At 48.9% G+C, this 19302-nt stretch overlaps 1 protein-coding gene across 18 annotated transcripts in view; it reads left to right on the top strand.

The window, feature by feature from the left end:
* The window catches only part of PTPRS (protein tyrosine phosphatase receptor type S), a 166761-nt gene that overhangs the window by 82261 nt on the left and 65198 nt on the right, over window positions 1-19302 (top strand). For 11 of the 18 annotated variants that reach the window (XM_032712218.1, XM_032712204.1, XM_032712217.1 and 8 more), the window contains 5 exons: window positions 169-314; window positions 1347-1488; window positions 10631-10819; window positions 14329-14337; window positions 18149-18166. In XM_032712218.1, the coding sequence (XP_032568109.1) occupies window positions 169-314; window positions 1347-1488; window positions 10631-10819; window positions 14329-14337; window positions 18149-18166 (504 nt within the window). The remainder of the gene's footprint in view (window positions 1-168; window positions 315-1346; window positions 1489-10630; window positions 10820-14328; window positions 14338-18148; window positions 18167-19302) is intronic. The other 7 variants (XM_032712221.1, XM_032712214.1, XM_032712213.1 and 4 more) reach the window with 1 other exon arrangement.

Genomic DNA, 19302 nt, shown 5'->3' with positions numbered 1-19302 from the left:
CCTATGTAAAAAGAAGGTAAAGACTTTGTTCCTAGAAGGCCAAGAAGTTTAATTTCATCTGGGATTATTAAGAATAGCAGTGACGATGTTATTATTAATTACAAACGGTGTTTATTAGAGTTTCTCTTTCCTTGTGCCAATGATGATATTTCTTTTTTTTCCTTAAAGGTCCCCCTGTGTTCATTAAAAAACCTGTGGACCAAATTGGTGTGTCAGGAGGGGTGGCCTCCTTTGTGTGCCAAGCGACTGGAGACCCAAAGCCACGGGTCACCTGGAACAAGAAAGGGAAGAAAGTGAACTCTCAGAGGTTTGAGGTAAGAGATGTCCTTGAAATCTGTGCCTGTGTGAAGAGAGAGACTGACACAAAGCAGCCACTGCTCCTCTTTGGCCCTTCTCAGACCTGATAATAAAGGGAAATTTGGAAGGGGAGGAGTTTTAACAGCAGGAGGAGTGAAATGCAAGCTCTTGGCCATGTCAACAGCTGGGTTTGTTCCAAAGCAAGAGAGAAGTTGGCTCACTTATGTTACTGAAGTTTTTCCTTTTGTTTTGTTGGGTTTTTTCCCCCTTCCTGGGATATAATATAACTTCTTGCTTCCCTAAGAGACCCCAGCTAAGCTGGTGGTTCTTCATCTCTGTAAACACACCTTTCATCCCCATCCATGGCTCAGCATTTTAATCCTGGGACAATCTGGAGTAAACATCACAGTTGTTGGCAACCAGACCCAAGCAATTGGCATTGCTTAGATAAAAATGAGAGTGGAGGAACAAGGACTGGGAGGTCATGCTGTGGAATTTGCTGTGGGACTCAGCCCTGCCAGGCAGCTGTGTGCTGAGAGGAGCTTTGTGGTGTCAGCTGCCTCTGCGGGTGGAGGAACAAGGCGGGGGTTCGTTTTTATTTTGTTTTCCTTTGCTCCATTTCCTTCTCCCTCATCACAGTTGTGCTCTGAACACCCACCCCACACACCACCACCGAGGCTCATCCTTTAAGAGCCCTTGAGATGCACGTGGTGGGACATGTTCACAGTGGGATCCATCACGGTGGGACCCTTCAGCTTCTCCCTTCCTCCAGCTGGGTGGGAAGGCTGTTAAAAAATGCAGGGCCAAGGCACAGAGTCCTCCTGTTTCTGGTTTGGTGGGTCAGTGGGCACTGGCAGGGTTTGACTGTGACAGTTCTGTCACCTGGAGGTCAGGGCAGAGCCAAGCTGACCACGTTGGTTCTGTGTAAGGGTTGTGGGGCAGCTGCTGGAGTGTGTTTGGGGGAGTGTGTGTCTCCTTAAAAGCAGGAATTCACCTTGTACTTGCAACCCAAGGAGACCTACTCTGTGTGTGTCTCTCTTCTCCCCCAGACAATTGAATTTGATGAAAGTGCAGGTGCTGTTTTGAGGATCCAGCCCCTCCGGACTCCCCGGGACGAGAACATTTACGAGTGTGTTGCTCAGAACCCTCATGGGGAGGTCACTGTCCACGCCAAGCTCACCGTCCTCCGAGGTAAGGAGCACCCTGCCTGCCCTGTGCCAGGGTCACAGTGGGACCCTTCAACCTTTTCCTTCCTCCAGCTGGGTGGGAAAGCTGTTAAAAAATGCAGGGCCAAGGCACAAAGTCCTCCTGTTTCTGGTTTGCTCTGACCTGTCAGATCTGTTTGCTGTTCTTACCCTGGAGAGATGTAGAATTACTGTGTAAGAAACAAAGCTAAAACTGGACCACTTCAGGAGGTTTGACTGGATAATGTGTTGAGGTTCTTTCCAACCTGAATTATCCTGTTACTCCTGTGATCTTCCCTCCCCTCCAAAAATTCTTTCCCCAGGTTTAGGAGCAGCACCAGAAACTCTTCATTGTTCTCCTCAGAAATGTGGCACCAAGAAAACCTTTTCCATTGAGGAATCACTTAATGGTCTGGGGTTAAAATGATATTTCATCTGCATGGGCTTTCACACAGTTGGTAGCAATGGCAACTTCTTTTTCTTGTGCTAGATTCCTTCTGGGCATCTTTCCTCTTTCCAGAGGTCTTTTGCTCCATGCACTCTGTGAGAAAACAGTTCCCCCTCTCCATTTTGTTCTGATTCTTTTTTCCACTTGTCCCCATTACAGAGGATGTTTACATGGATGCCTCCTTCATGTCATCTGTTTGAAATATGCTCCCTGAACTGGATGTGGGGGAGGGAACAATATGCTGTTGCTCTGGATGCCTCTGGATGTTTGCTGTTATTACCCTGGAGATCCCTAAAATCCCTGTGTGAAGGGCTGAGCGAGGTTGGGTGCTAAAACTGACCCATTTTAGGGTTTAGAACACCCATCAGTGATGTTTTGTGTTCAAAGCACAGGTGATCCTGGCAGGGAGGGGGTAGTGGATAACTGCCTGAGAGTTCCCAGAGGAGTTTAGCTCGGGAGCATTGGCCGTGGATGAAGTCATGGGCTTTTTAATAGGGGCACCAGCAGTGAGAGCCTTTCTTTCTGCAGTGGGCACATCTAACAACAAATTTAGGAGCTCCAGGCAGTGTGTGACCCTCAGGCCAAGTGGTAGCTCTGCCTATGGGGCCGTTGCTTTTTCTTCAGCAATTTCAGTGTTCATCTTAAATCCTTTTGTTTGAACAGGCAGCGAGCACATCCTTAACACTGCAGAGTGAAACTGGTGTGCAAATCCCAAATGTAGAGCAGGAAAAAGAGACCAGACATGAGGGCCACATGGCAAAGCCCTCGGCCTCCCCTTGGAGCAGGGAATATCCCTTCTGCTGCCCTCCTGGCAGGCTCTGTGCTGTCAGGATGCTGCTGCCTTGGAGGTGGGCCCGTGGTCCACTCATGCCTGACAGATTTGTGTAGGTGCACTCAGATCTCAGTGCAGCTCCTCTGCCTGCCGTGGCATTTAACCTTCTGTTAGAGAAATGTGGTGGGATGGATCTGTCAGGAGCTTAGAATGGTGCAGGATGACAGGAGTGTGTTAACTGTGGTTATCCCAGAGGACTGGGAGCCTTATTCCTCACACTTACTCCCGTATATATTCCTTGGGAGCTGTGACAGTTTGGGAGAAGTGCCCCTGCAGTCAAATTCAAAGTTTGTACCCCTCGAATGTAGCTATGAGCAGTGTCCAGGGAAGGTTCTCCTTCAGCTGCTGCCCTCACCAATCCCCTGGATTCTCACAGTAGTTTTAAGGCTCTCTCCACCAAAAGCAAGATGCAGTGTATGGAATCATAGAATCATTAAGGTTGGAAAAGACCTCCAAGATCATCAGGTCCAAGCTGTGCCCCATCCCCACCTTGTCACCCAGCCCAGAGCACTGAGTGCCACATCCAGTCATTCCTTGGACACCTCCAGGGATGGTGACTCCAAACCTCCCTGGGCAGCCCCTTCCAATGTTTACAAACCCTTTCTGTGGAGAAATTCTTCCTGATGTCCAACCTGACCCTCCCCTGGCACAACATGAGGCCATTTCCTGGTCTTGTTACCTGGGAGAAGAGACCAACCCCCACCTGGCCACAGCCCCCTGTCAGGGAATTGTGGAGAGCAAAATAGGAATGCTGAGCTGAGCACAGGGACTGTCCTTAGGGACCAGGGCTCTTTGTACATGTCTTTGTGCAGCTCTTCCTTCTGGGATCAGCAATCATCCATTTGTCAGCCAGGGGGACAGATGACAACACAGGGGCTGCATCTTCCCACTGCCTGATAAATTCCACCCTTTGCTGATCCCACCAGGACGTTCTGACTGTGTGCTGTGCTCTCACAAGCTCTCCTGTTCTGTTTGGGAGCTGGTTTGGGGGTCTCTGTTTCTGACTGTGCTGCAGCAGTGAGGGCACCCATCCATGGAACGTGAGGGAGCAGGAATTAACTGCAGGATGGGCTGAGATAGTGTTAAAGAGCATCAAGGAAGCAGATTTTATAGCAGACCCTCCCCTTCCCTGCTCAGCTGGAGTTATTCCATCCTTAATCGTTCCTCAGCTTTTACACAGCAAAGATTGTCTCCTCTTTATCCGCATTTTTAAGTACTGGGAGAGTTAAAAGCACCAAGCCCAAATGCACTGATCTCCACAATGACAAAGTGAGCATGCTGGCAGCCAGGCCTCTCCTTCCCCTCCCCTCTTCTGCACTCACCCACTCTCCTGTTTGTCTTTTCTCTCTTTCCCTGCATGGCCTCCTCCTCCTCTCTGTCTCTTCTCTCACTTGCAGAACTGATGCTGAGCACAGAGAGGGGGCTGCTCCACGGCTGCTCCACAGCCTGGAGATGGATGGGAGCTGTCATTTGCAGAACCTGGTACCTTGGCACACTCTGGAGTATGGAAACCTGGGCTCCAGCTGCTGCAAACTGCACCAGGGGCTTTGGAGTAGCTCTGCAGCCCAGTGTGTGTGTGCTGTAATCAGACAGATGTGTCTGTACCTTTGTGCAGGAACATTAGAGGGTTTTCTCAGCACCAGGGCAGTCCCATGAATGGAAAATAATGCAGAAAATATTTTCTCTTTTCAGAAGAGAAAATGAAACATTCTTCCTTACTAGATGCAGCTGCTGAAGGGATTGGGAGTAAACCCACTTTTGCTTATCCACGTGATTACTCCTGGATCAGACCCTGATAGAAACCCGCGTGCCTTCACTTAAAAACAGGAAGCTGCAGAACAGGAAACCTTTGGGAGCTTCTGAGAAGCAAAGCTGTGATGGACAGCATTCAACTCACACAGAGTCCCTTCACACCAGCTCTGCTGGCTTGTTTGTCCTTCCTGCTCTGCTTCTCCAGGGATCCCAGTTTGGTAGGGCTGTGGAGACTGGCTGTTCTTTCCACAGCTGGCTAGACATAGTGCCTGCAAACCTGACTCCTGCAGAGCTCAAAGAAAAAGGAAGACTGGTTTTGGGAAGCATTTTCCAGTTGTTGTTGACTCCAGCTGCTGTTATTTTTTGTTATAACTTGGACAGGAAGGAAGGTAATTGGCACAGACACCCCAGCTCTCAGTTGGTGGAGTTTCTCTAAACTCCCCACTCCCAGGAAAGACATTTGTATCTGTATCTGTATGTCCTGGGATAGATACAGACACAGAGAGGTTGTGGACTCCCCACCCCTGGAAGTGTTCAGGTTGGATGGGGTTTAGAGCAACCTGGGATAGTGGAAGATGTCCCTGCTCATGGCAGGGGGTGGAATGAGATGAGCTTTAAGATCCCTCCCAACCCAAACCAGCCTGTGATTCTATCTCTATCTATCTATGTCTACATTTATATCATCTTTATCCATAGATCCATATTATGATCATTATTATTACTTCCTGTATACAGATTATACTTTCCCTCCAATTCTTTAGTAGCCTGCGGGAGCTGGTAGAGTTCTGTGGAGGTTACCCTTGTGAGCTGTTAGGAAATGCAATATGTTCCCATAAAAACCAGTGATTAGTCCAGTTCAGTGTCAGAGAACAGGATTTACTGTGCCCTGATCCATCGCTCGCTCCGTGCTGGCCAGTGCCTGCTGTTCCTGAGGGCTCTGCACTCTGAAAAACTGAGGAGAACAGGCTGTTAGACATGTCAGGGCTGCTGGAGTATGATTGAGTCTGCTATGGACAGACTTTCAGACCTACTTCTTCTAGTGATTCCCTCTTGATTTCGTTTTAGGAAGTGTTCAGACATTTCACTGCCAATTGCAGCCCGAAACGTCCCTCACACATTCCTGCTCCAAGAACACATCTGGTGTGGGCATGTACAAAGTTCTAGCAAGATCCCTGCTGTTCTGTTGGTTTTTGTGTAATTGTTGGCTTTAAATCAGCCAAAGGTAAACAACAAGCAGCTCTGGATGCTCAGCAGAGAACAGCGAGTCCCAGGGGAGCGCATGGGAGAGGGAAGCTGCCCCCTCTGAAATGTTACCTTGCCATTTGGAAAATTCCTGGCAGTCCTTCTTCAAACTTGACTTGTTTTGCTTTTCTTGTAGTGACCTGAAAATTGGACAACGTTGACAGCAGATTAGTTCTGTAGCTTATGAATAACATCAAAGTAATTTTAACTCAGATGCCTGTAGAAGGAGGGCACGTAGGGACACATTAGGGAATACAGGCATTACCTGCACTATTTTGGAGTCCAACACACATATCTAAGTGTGTATTTATTGCCTGTAAGCCTGCAATTTTTTAATAACATTGTTAGGCTATTACTGTTTTCATAGTAAACCTTTCAGCTCAAAAGAAATGGAGTCAACAGAGCGTGTTAGTGAGACTCCTCCCTGCATTAGAGTTGTCTGGCTGGGAAATAACAGGTGCTTAAGGCACAGGTACAGACACATGGGTGGAAATAACTTGTTGATGTAGTTTCACAAGGTGTATAGTGCCAGGATACCTGTTGGGGAGAGGACAGCTGTAGCTGTTCATGAACTTAATGACAAGAACAGCGAAAAGTTCAGGAATACTGGCTTTTGATCCTCATTGTGTCACTCGAGCTGCTTCGTCTGTGTTCCTGGTTTTCCACCCTGAATGAGGACAGTCGACTGTGTAGAGACCATCCAGCATCCAGATCTCCAGAGGAGAGGGAAAAATCCCTCCTCCTCTTCCCTTCAGAGCATCCTCGTGGCTTTCTGCACCGAGTCCATGGCGCATCTGTACAGGCTCATACCCTCCTTCTCCTCTAAATTATTAACCAGCCGTGCACACCCTGCAGGGGAAAAGAGCGGCAGCAACACCCGCTTTATCTTTCTTTATCATCCTCTTTTCCGGCACAGCTAATTAGCTAAACCCAGAGCTGCCACCTTCCAGAGTGACAAGGAGACAGGGAGCACCCCTGTCCCCTCGCTGGGGCCGGGGCCCCTTGTTTGTGTGCCCGGGTTGGATCCGGGCGCGTCCTCCAGCACAGAGCGTGTCCTCGGGTAGGATTTATTATAAATGAGAGCTGAAGTGCTCTTTCCCTGCCTCTCTCCATCCCTCCTCCCCTATCCTTTCTCACTCTACTTTGTTCAGTGGCCTTGAGGTGATTCACCAGCTTTGGGGGGGTTAAACTGCTCGGTCCAAGCTCAGGTGTGAACGAGGTGTTGGGATGCTCCATTTATGTGGCAACTGCAGCACAGGGAAGTGTTTGCCTGCATAAACCAGCACAATTTCCAGCAGCAGCAGCTGCCCAGATGTGCCCTTGAAGCATCTCCAGCTTGTGTCTGGTTCTTTTGTTCCTGCAGTTGCCTGAGCTGCTTTCAGAAAGAGAATTCACAACCCAAACCGTTCCTTATTTATTCGGGAACAGGCTTGGGGTGGTGTTTGGGGATTGATGGGGAGGGTGGCAGGGCTTGTGTGTGCATGTCTTGTGGGGATTGTGCTGAGGTTGTAATTGCATTATTACAGGGAATCCAGTTGTTAGGGGATGGAGGCAGTTTCACTTCCCTGAGAGGAAGGAAATCTGAGCACTTGAATCAGAGCAGTGTGTGATGTTCAGAGATGATCTGATCCTCAAATCTGATCACGCCTCTCGTCGCAGTTGTTTTAATTAAACTCAGAGGAATTCTGCACATTGTGCTGCGAGATTAACATTTTTGTTTAATTAGAAACACTCAGTGATAATAGTTGTACCAGGCCTCCCCCAACACACACACATGTGCAAACACAAACACACACACACACACACACACACACACACACACACACACACACACACGCACGCCCTGCCAGGCAGAGGGTTATTCTCTCTGTGGATTAATTGGTTCATGGAAGGAAGGGGCTGGGGCTGGAGGCAGGTGGAGCAGCATCACCAGGGAGCAGGATAAAAGCAGTGATCAATAGTGATGTCATCTGCAGCCAATGCGGCAGCGGCTCCTCACCGCTCAGCAGGGCTGGGGAAAGAGCAGGAGGGAAGGGAAGAAGACATTAAAAGCCTGGCTGAAAGCTGTGCAGAGGCACAGCAATTCCCTGGGCCCCCCTGTCCTGAGCTCACTCCTGGGGGGCTGGGGGTTTGCAGCACAGGAGGTTTGGAGCGTCCTGCAGTGCCCGAGCACAGCCTGGTGAGCTCAGAGGGCTGGTTCAGTCCCTGGTGAAAGGGGGGTGTGTGCACAGTTCAAATTTAGGATGCAATGTTGTTCTTTAGAGGTGCACCAAAATGGCTTGAAACTGAAAAAATGGCTTTAAACTGACAGAAAGCAGGTTTAGATTAGATATTAGGAAGAAGTTGCTGCCCCTGTGGGTGGGGAGGCCCTGGCACAGGCTGCCCAGAGAAGCTGTGGCTGCCCCATCTCTGGAAGTGTCCAAGGCCAGGTTGGATGGGGCTTGGAGCAACCTGACATAGTGGAAGGTGTCCCTGGCAGGGGGTAAAATGGGATGAGTTTTAAGGCCCTTCCCCACCCAAACCAGACTGTGATGCTGTTTCTTGATGAAATGACACCCTTATACAAGTGTTTGTCCATCCTGGGAGATCTGCATTACTGGAGCAGTTCTATTGGGACGTGGTTCTGTTTGTGGTCAGATTCCTGTGCTCCATGAGGAGAGGTGTGGTTAATACACTTCACTCTCCAGTGAGTCACAATAGATCCTTTATAACTCTCCAACAATGGTCAGAGGCAGGAAACAATGCACATTTTTAAACACACAATTGAGGCATTTATCCTTTTTTTTTTTTTTTCCCTGCAGTAGCTGTGAACTGCTAATAATGGAGCTGGACAGAGTTTCTTGGCCTCAGGTATCAGAGCATCGCACACACCTTTAGCTCTGCCTTCAGGATTTCATAGATTTTCAGAAGCTGAGTGTGAGGCACAGCAGTGTGGAACAGCTCTTGCCCAAATTACATGTGTTTGGAGCTCACATAGAGCTGGAATCTGGTGATTCTGCTTCTCTTACAGGATGGAGCTCTGAGCACCCTGGTCTACTGGGAGGTGTCCCTCACAGTAGGGAGTTGAGATTAGATGATCTTTATGGTCCCTTCCAACCCAAGCCATTCTGATTCTGTCAAAATGCCCTCACCATGGCAAGGCCACTCTTGTCCCACCATCTCTGGGTTCAGCCATATGTAGTTTGGCTCCATTCCTCCTGCTCCATCATGTGCCAGCCTTAGGAAATGAGCTCTTGGTGTGCTGGCAGTTGTCAGGGTGGCTCCCAACCAAGGCCAGGGGCTCCAACCCCATCTTGGTGCTGCTGTGAGGGCTCCCACCGGTTTCAGTGGGGAGCTGGTTGTGACGTATGTTGCCTTTTTAAAAATCCCACCATTTTTAAATCCTCTGTGTTATTTCCCTTCTGTTCCCTCACCTGCTTTTGAGATGGATTCAATGCCACAGACTCCCGAGGCTGTGATTCCTTGACACGGCTCATTTGAGATGATGGAAAATCCCTCTCAAGTCTCACCCTGGTTCTGGCATCCTCCTTCCAAGCTGCCCTCCCCCAGCCACTCACTTTCTAGGGGGAAAAAATGGCATGTTCCAGAGCTGTATCAGCCAGCACAAGACAGATCTTTTCCATTCCACAGGAGTTAAGAAGTGGTGACAAATATTACAGGGGAAGCACTGGGGTTTTGTACGAGTTACCACAAATTAGTCAGCGTTGGTCAGGATTGCCCTCCTCACCCTCATTAGGGAAGGCAAAGGCAGAGTTGAGAGAAGCAGGAAGCTCAGCTGAAGCTCAGTTGAGCCTCTCTGCTGGGTGCTGGTGCCATGTCCCTCTCCTGGGAGGGCAGCAGCACCTGGAATTAATAAATGTAGAAATCACACCCTGGCTGACAGCACTTGGCGGATTGTTGTTACGTGTGTCCCCTCTGGTCACTGCAGCTGGATGAGATTTTCTTCTCTTTTCTCTCCCAGTCCCACTGTGTCTTTGACAGCCCTTTCCACGTGGGTTCTTTCATTATTTCTCCTGTGTAGTTTGTTTTGTGCTGTGAGGTTTGGAGGGAGAAGGTGAACCCTTTCCTTTTAACTGTGACTGTACAGACTGTTCTCTGCAGTGCAGGGAGCTTTGCCACCCCTGTGCACAGTTCTGCTGTAAAAACCAGTTAAGTGCCAGTCACTGACCTGACAGAGCTTCACCTGGAGGAACTTTGACATGATGACTCGAACTGTGAGGAGCAGCTGAGGGAGCTGGGGGGACTCAGCCTGGAAAAAGGAGGCTTTGAGGGGGGACCTTCTCACTCTGCAACTCCCTGACAGGAGGGTGCAACGGGGGGGGGTCGGGCTCTGCTCCCAGGGAGGAAGGGACAGGATGAGGGGAAACGGCCTCAAGTTGTTCCAAGTTGTTCAGGTTGGATATTAGGAAAATTTCTTCACTGAAAGAGTGGTTAAATATTGGAAGGGGCTGCCCAGGGCAGTGGTGGAGTCCCCATCCCTGGAAGTGTTCAACAAATGAGTTAACATGACACTTGAGGGCATGGTTTAGTGGGCAGGTGGGACTCGGTCGAAGGTTGGACCTGGTGATCCTGGAGGTCTTTTCCAGCCTTGATGATTCTATGACTCCATACTCCTGTGCCCCAAAAGGTTTTAAAAATGGCATTTAAGTGTCGAATCTTCTTGTGGGAGGTTAGATAATAACATAAAATGGACAAGCTGCTACATTTTACTGTACCATGTGTTTTCACAACCCATGTATGGACCACTTACTGTTTTAACTCACCTGGCACAGGGCAGCAAGTCTTCCTGATGCTTTCCTTGGTGCGTTCACTGAACAGCTCCCATTTCCTGCCCTGGGCTCTATTTAACCCTTTCCCTTCGTTGTCCACCTCCAGAGGACCAGTTGCCTCCCGGTTTCCCAAACATTGACATGGGGCCCCAGCTGAAGGTGGTGGAGCGGACCCGGACGGCCACGATGCTCTGTGCAGCCAGCGGGAACCCCGACCCAGAGATCACCTGGTTCAAAGATTTCCTACCCGTCGACCCCAGCGCCAGCAACGGGAGAATAAAACAGCTGAGATCAGGTAAGGCCTGGCTGTGAGACTGGGGGAGTTGAGACCAAGAGGTTTCTGAAGCACAGGAGAGGCCTGACAGGCACAGGCCCCACTGCTGTGGATGGATGGGGCCGTTCACTTTTTGTTTTTGTTTTGGGACTCGTATTCTTACACATCCTTTCCACTTGGAGCCCTCCTGGCCTTCCCTACTGCCCAGCTGACATGAAGGGAATGACAGCAGGGAAGCTGGTGCCCATCCAGAGGGCACTGTAACTGTGATCCCTGGATCTTGGTGCTCTTGCAGCTCAGGGGAAACCGGGGCCTGGATGGGAGCTGAGAGTTTACTCCTCAGCCCAAGAACTGGGCAAGGAAGAAAGAACCACTGTGGCAGAGATGGCTTTTTAGGCCACACACACACCTGGTGTAGGGCCCGTGGCTCAGGCAACCTCTTGCTGTCAAGACATGATGGTGTAAGTGGAGCCTCTCCAAGCTGGTGTTAAAGAACAGCTCTTGCAGGGTCTCTCTCCAGTGTCACATCCGTGCAGCCATCGCTGTGGAGCCGTTGGGAATGTTCCGGAGTGACCCCTCAGCGCTCGGTGGCTCTGCCCATGGAGTCCATCCCCACCAACAGATGTACCCCAGCTCTGTGGCTCTTGTCAGTTTTCCATCTTTCCCCATCTGCTTGTCCATCTGTCTCTCCTGTTTGTTTTATGTTTGCTGTTTTGTGTGTGTGTGTGTGTGTGTGTGGCAACGTGACATCTCTTAATATTCACGTTTCGGGAGCTGTTTTTATACTTGTTAAATCTGCCAGTTTTGCTGGGTGAGAGCATGCAAGGAGGGCATAGGTGGATTTATTTTTGAGTACTACTGATAAAACACTCCCATTGAGAGCTGCAAAAATGAAGCAAGCTTTGGAAGTTTTACCTCTTAACAAAAACTAACCCAGAAAATAATCCTTTTCACATACTGCTTGGACTGACTGCTTAGACCCAACCTAAAGAAAACATGTCCAGGGTTGGACCTAGCAAGGACCAGCATCACTTCAGCTGCTCAGAAGATTTCTTTGGCCAAGAGAGATGGAGCATTTTTAAGTCTTTTTTTTTTGGCAAAAAAAGGCATTGTTGTAGGCAAAGGGAAAACAGAGGCTTCAGTGAAGCCACTGGGGTTGCTCTGTTTGTATTAGACCTTTTGCAAGGTGTCCAGTTGAGTAATAACCAACTGCTTCTGCCCAGATCTCTGCTGGCTCTGGAAAAATGAGTTTTGACTGTGTCCTGCTGCATCTGAATATCAGAGCATGGAACCACCAGGTTTTTGTCTTGCCCTTTTTGGCAAAGACTCTACTAAAAATAGAGATTTTTAGTTCATTGGGCCACCAGTGGAAAAGCTCCAGCATAGCTCCAGTTTAATGTAGCTTTTACACACCTGCATAAATGCTCCTTATTCAGTGAAGCAAAGTTACAAGGAGATCCTTAAACTGCTTTGTGGAATTAGAATGGCTTGTTGAATCCCACGAACGCAGATGAGATTGACCTCCCTATTTTATCATAACAGCTGAGGCAACTGCAAATAAAAAAAATCACTCAGCATAAATAATGAGAGGTAAACTAGAATTATATCATGCTCTGTGACCGTGAACTGAAGTGTGAGTAATGCACAGGCAGATTATTTTTAATACATTCATCATCTTGCTAGAATGCCTTCGGATTTGATCTGGTGTTTTCCTCAGAGCCACCTGAGTGCTGCGTTTTTATTCCAGTGAATTGCTTGGCCTCAGAGTGAACCCTTGGCCCTTCTGATAAATCAGAAGATACCTGCTGAGATTTAATCTCATTTACAGCTGCTTTCAATTAGAAAACTGGTGAAACCCTGAAGCATCCCTGTTGCCCTTTGGGGCAGGAACCTGTTGCCTGTGTGGCAGGGAGTGCAGGTCCCTGGGCAGTCGGGGCTTCCCAGTTCTCCAATTTCTGCTTTCATGGCCTTTCAAAACTTGCATGTTCTGCAAGGGCCTGTGAAAGTGCAAAATATGAACATTAGGGTCATCTGTACTGTGCCAGCACTTTGGCCTGTGGAAAAGGATTCTTTAACACCATGGCAGAGCAGATTCAGGCATGGATTTGTGACTGGAATTCGAGGTGATGCCTGTTTGAGCTGCTAAAGTCAGAACTTAATTTAATACATTTATCTTTCCAGAAAACAAACTTTGCTGCCAGAAGTGTGGCACTAGCACACACCAGGGCACTGGATGCTCCAGGACACTGCTAATAAGCTTCAGTGTCTTTCACCCACAGGTCACCAGTGGGACTCCAGCCAAGCTTGGGGTTACCAGTTACACCCAGCTGAGGGTGTTTGAGGGGCCCTCTGGGAACAGGGGTGCAGGGAGGAGCAGTGACCCTGCTGCTAAATCACAGCTTCATCACTGCACTTTGTGCTAACAGATCTAGGAAGATTTAGGAAGAAATTCTCCCATCTGAGGGTGATGAGGCCCTGGCAGAGGTTGCCCAGAGAAGCTGTGGCTGGAATTGTCCAAGGCCAGGTTGGACAGGGCTTGGAGCAACCTGGGACAGTGGAAGGTGTCCCTGCCCATGGTAGGGTGTGTGGAACTGGATGGGTTTAAGGTACCTTCCAGCCCAAACCATTCTGAGGTTTAGTGACTGTACTGTCCCCAAACATGTGCCTGTGTTGTTCCCTGATGGAGTCTGGGACAGGCTGAGGGAGCAGCAGGACAGGACAGTCCCAAATTCCACCCTGGAGATGAAGTCATCAGGATGGCAGCCGTGCTGCTGCAGTACAGAGGGTGCTAAGAACTGGATTTTTATCAATATATGAGTTAGTGGTAAACATGCAAATGAATTCATTAAAAGGAACAAGTGAAATGTCATACGGGGAACTCTGCAAAATCAGGAACCGTGTCCAGATTTGGTTCTCATTTATATTAAATCTGAATGTTTGGCTGGCAATATAAACAGGCCCCTGAGACCACAGTCATTATATTCCCATCATCCTGGGGACCCATTTGTGACATGGGTCTTCAATCTAATCAAGAAAGAGGTGATATGTCATTAAGCATAGTGGCTTTTCTCTGTCTGGTATTTCTGCTCCCCCTTTCCATCTCCAGATAAACTTCCCAACCAGCTGGAAATCTTTTAATGCTTGGGGGTTTGGCTGAGTGAAAAGCTGAATTGTCAGGAGGAGGAGAATGGGAAGAAGCTCTGTCTGGGCTCCTGCTTCCCTTAGACAACGTGAACATCTCAACCTTAGAGACCTGGGTTGTACAGGAGTTTAAGTGGTCTTGGAAAATGGATATTTCTGCTTATCTCGGGACATTTAAAGCAGAAGGCAGAGAGCCAATGTCCTCTGCTCAGCCGTGCCATCTAGGGGGGACACTGGAGGCAGCCTCCAGCCACCTTTCTCACCACAGAAATACTAAAATCTTTTGTGTCTTGTGTGTGTCTTCTGTTTTCTAAATAACTGGCTATAACAAGCTTTTCTTTTCTTTTTTTTTTTTGTTTTTGTTTTTCACCTTTTTTTTTAACATTCAGAGACCTTTGGTAAGTTTGTTCAATTAAAAAAAAAAATTAAAAATCGAACCAAAAAACCCCAAACCTGCTAATGTGCAGATTTGTAACCCTTGTCCTTTAAACTAATTCCTTTGTAACAGCTTCTTGAGAGGCATGCTCTGCATTTCTTCTACTAACTCCTTTCAGTAGGGATGTTCTGCCCTCTAAATTAATTTCTGCAGGGGTATTGCAGGCTACAAAAAAAAAAAAAGAATAGTAATAACAATTCCAATTAATTTATCTGTATAAAGAGATAACAGCTAAATATAAACCTCCTAACATTGGATAGATTTTTTTTTTTTTTGGTCTCTTAGCAACAGTTGTCCTGGAATTCCCCAATTACACAATAGCTTGTACCCTGGAACTGTGATAATTGTGTTCACACCTGCAGGAGGTCTTGGAGTTCCACATCTAACGGGGTTATTGGCATTTTTCAGGAGGGAGACGTGGGGGTGCAGCATTTCCAAATTGAAGCCGTAAATCACAGGTCAGTGGGGAAGGGTCGAGGATAAGAAGAACCCCCCCACACACACCCCTTTTTTGCCCCTCTGGATCATCTCCTTCCCCAGAGAGGGCAGGAGCCTGTCTGCAGAGCTCACATCACATTCCCTGCGTGTGCCAAGTCCCCTTTTGTTACTGGAGACGTAGGAATTGCAGCTGTCAGCCCGGATCCGGCGTTTTCCGATTGCAGGAGCCCCTTGATGATTTGCCTGCTTGTTTGGAGCAGAAAGCTGCGTCCAGCCCTCGGGAGAGCAGCTCAGCACACACATGTTCTCACACGTGGCCCTGACAGAAGGTGGGGATGTGTTTTCTGTCATTGCCATGGCAATGGTGACTGTCCTCCTCTCTCCCTCTTTTCAAGGCTCGGAGAATCCGGAGGCGGCACAGCATGTGGGAAATCAGAGGGAGGGATGGTGGAGAGCAGACCCCTGTCCTCTGTCACAGAGGAGGACACCTGCATGGGGAATTCTGCCTGGCACCATCTTGGGCATTTATAATCCAGAGACAAGGCCTTTAAGCTGCCTTTTGCCTCTGCTGCTAAACCCTGGGCTGGCCATCTGGGCTCAGGCAGCCTCAAAATTTGCCCTAAATAGGCAGATCTGCAGATCCTGGGAGGCTGGGGAAGGCAGTATGAATAGTTTGCACGTGGCATCTCAGAACCAGCTTTTCCCTTGGAAAATCAGCATCCAGTGTGAGCTGTTCCTCCTTTAGTTCTCCTGCAGAGCTGGTGCTCTGCTCTGCCCTGGACACTGGGCAGCCTCAGGCAGTCCCTGGTGCTCACCAGGCAAGTCAGGTATTGAGCACAGGGGCCTCCCCTCCCACCCCCACGACCCCGTCTCAAACCTTACAGGACCTGTCAGAGCTCCTCAGAATAATTAATCAAGCTCACACCCTCTTCCAGCACCGTTCCTGCTGCCCCTGTGTTGAACATGACGCTGGTTAGATGTGAAACTCCAACGCTGAAAATCTACCATCTGTGTGTGGGCCACCACCCAAACTGCTGCTCTTGCCGTGCGAGTTAATCGAGCTCATTCCGACTGAATTTCTGTCCCTCCCACCTCCAATCCCTGGTGTGGGGCATCTTCCTAAACCTCTCTTGCTCCTCACCTGTGTGCCAGAGTTAGAGCTGGAAAGCCTGAGGTGCTGTTGCCTGGCTCACCTTGCTCTCCCAGAGCACTGTCTCCAGGACAGTCTGTCTCCAGGAGCTGCTGACAGCCCGTTTCCAGGGGCAGTGCTGATGCTCAGAGGGAACAGGGAATGACTAACCTGCAGTGACACAGGAAGGTAACACTGCTGTTATGTCTGTGCTTGCACAGCTCTAACTTCCAGCATGTTTCTCCTGTCAATTAGAGGGAACTTTTCAGGAAACTGCCAGGCTTAGCCAAGGCCAGAGAAGCTTTCAAGTCGTGGGTGATGCTGGGGTCTCTACCCCTCCTCTACCCTCTTCCCATTAGCCCTGTTCCATATTGGTGCCACAGATGGCAGATTTTCACTCCAGTTTTGAGACAGAAGGATGTATCAGAGGCTGTTTTTATTTCCACTGAACTCAACTATAACCCTTTGCTGCTTTCTCTCTCTCTCTCTCTCTCTCTCTCTCTTGCTTTTTAAACCTCCCTGCCACCTCCTGGGTGGGGATCTGCCCAAGTCCTCGCTCCCCCACCTCTTCCAAGCGCTGTCTCTCCAACCTCTGTCCTGAGAGCTAACCAACCTGCTTCATTAACCTTAGCTAGTTCCTAACCCTAACTAGATGCTAACTTTTCTCTAGCCAATGACCTAACCTCTTAACTAGAAGCTGAGTCTAACTAGAGTCTAATCCCTAACACTAGAATGCCTCTCTTCCCTCAGCTCCTTTGAAAAATAAAGATGAACTGTAATCAATATCTCTCTATTTTTACCTTCTATCCTGAGAATGGAGGATTGAACCGCAGCAGAAGGATGAGCAGGGCTGAAGGATAAGGAGAGAAGGGGTTTTTTTTGGTGGTTAAGGCAGAAGATTGGCACAGAGGAGGCTTTACCTCCTGTTCTTGCCTCTGCCACAGACTTCCCTCCGTGACCTTGGGCAAGTTGCTTCACCTCTACCTCAGTTTCCCCGTGTGTAAAGAGGGGTAATAACTTTGCTGTACCTCAGTGGGGGAGAGGAGAGGGGGAGAGGCTGATATTTATCATTGAATGTGCTCCACAGCCCTGGCTGGGAGGTGCTGCAGAGTGGCAGCAGTGTCACCCATTGCAGAGGAGCTCTTGCATTTCTCCCCAGGGAGAGGCAACACTTGGCACTGCGGGATCTGCCCTGTTCTCAGGATTGGGGTAAAAACCCACCAACTAAACCCCCTTCTTTGATAAGCTGTGTGACACTTCTGAATGCCCCCGTGAGCAAAAGGACCTGCCGTGTTTTCAAAGGAAGATGGTTTGGTTGCAACCTCAGGAGGTCAGATGGGGGGGGACAGTGATTTTTACCCCTGACTGTGGCCTGGTTCACCCACCACAGCATCACTCCCTCTCCCCTGGGAGACCTGAACACTTGGGTTGGGCTCTTAGACTCAACAGGAGGGGGTTGGAATAAAATAACCCAGGGAAGACGCAGTCAGCAGGCAAGTGTAGCAGGACTGCTCTCTCCATATAGCCCCTTCCTCACTGGCATTAGGGGGTCCCAGAGCAGCTGCAGGAGGTCCCCAGGTAGCCCTGTACCTGTGCAGCAGCCTGGCCTTCAGTACACAGCACCTGCCTTCAGTCCCTGTGCAGAGCTGTGAAGGATGACTGAAGGTCCTGAGCAGGACATGTACTGAATTCCTTGCACATCTGTGCCAATAACTAAAGTTTGGAACTGGGAATTTGCTAGCAAAGGTGGGATCAAACCTGCAGTGTAATGTGATGCAAGGTATTGGATGTCCCTCTCCCTGTCTGGGCTAACAGGGCCATAATGCCAGCCCTTTTATTCCCAGGAGTGATGAAGGTAAATGCAGGGTCATCACATGTTCTGCAAGTAGCAAACAGTAATGTTAGCTGAGAGCCTGAAGATTATCTTTGCATTCTTAGCAACAAAATGGAGCCAGTTTTAAGACTTTCCAAGCCAGGTGCCACAGAGGCTCTGCAAACAGAGCCAGCTGAATTGGGCTACTTACAAGGGCACCCCCACCCTGAGACACCAAGCCTTCTTCAGTGTCCCTGTTATTTAAGGTGAGGTAGAGCAGGAGGTTTCCTACTGGGAACTGTCTTCCTTGACTCAGGTCCTTTTCCCACGGGCAGTGCAGGTGTGTTTGGGGTTTTACAGTCTTTTCACTTATTTTCTTTGTTTTCTTTGCAGAAGGTACACCGATCCGAGGTAAGACACCCCCAGCTCACTCACTCACCCACTCTCCAAACACTTCTCTCCACTCAGATCCCGTTCCATTGCCCTGTGCTCAATACAGATTTCGTGTTGTTGTTATGTTTTCTTGTCCTGCTTCACCTCTGGATATTTCTTTTTTTCTACCTGTCTTTATTTTATCTATGGTTATAATGTCCTTTTTTGTTTGCTGGGTGCACTTGGTAATACTGATACTGTTATTCTAATAACATCTCTGGCTGTGCTGCCTCAGATTTATGGCAGAATTTTAAGAGCTAATCTCTCCAGGACTATGAAGGACTGAAGTTTATCTCGAGCATTAAATGTTATCAAGGCTTGGTAAATACTTAGGACCTTCTCTTGATTGGTGCAAAGTGCTCCCAAGCTGCTGATGGCGATGAGAGTTTTCCAGTCCTTTGCTCAGGCAGATCTTCAGCACTTACCATCTCAGCCTATTCATTTGTTTGGCTCCAGAGCCTCTTTCCACTTCCTCCCCACTCTCTTACCCTCAGGTTTCTCTGGGAAAGATCCATGGTAAGTAGCTTCTGCACTGTCTCTTTAATGGAGTCAAAAAATACTTGACCTCAAGCTGTCATTGAAAGGCAGGAGGAATTGGGTGTGCACCCCTTGGAAGACCCTGCTTTGGTTTTATCTCCACTGGCACATTTAAAATTCCATAATTCTCTGCCGGTAAAAGCAACAGGAGGTGCTGTAGGTGAGATTTACGTTTTTCACACATCATCTCTACTGGCTCCTGACAAGTGCTGAACAGTCCTCGCCCTCTCTGCAGTGTCACTTCTGCCACTGCCTTGATCAGCAGAGCTGCAGAGGGTGGGGTGGAAGGGGTGGGCAGTGGGCAGAATGGAAGGAGTGAGTCCCTATTCCCCTTGGGAAGCTGCCCAGAGCAGTCCATGGTTCCCTTCCTGCTCTACAGCGTGGCTTCATCTGCCCTGTGTGCACTCAGACAAGTGATGTTCATGAGCCTCACGGAAAACCTATCTGGAACCAGTGGGAACAACCCACAGATTTGTCCAAATTAACAGAAATTTCTGGGAAAACTTACTGATCAGCTCTCCACCCAAGTGGAGCTCTCTGAGGCAGAGCTGGAGCTGTAATTCCATATGAAATTTGCT

The sequence above is a fragment of the Chiroxiphia lanceolata genome, chromosome 27, assembly GCF_009829145.1.
Source record: "Chiroxiphia lanceolata isolate bChiLan1 chromosome 27, bChiLan1.pri, whole genome shotgun sequence".
NCBI lineage: Eukaryota > Metazoa > Chordata > Aves > Passeriformes > Pipridae > Chiroxiphia > Chiroxiphia lanceolata.
This window is presented reverse-complemented; position numbering and strand designations above follow the sequence as displayed.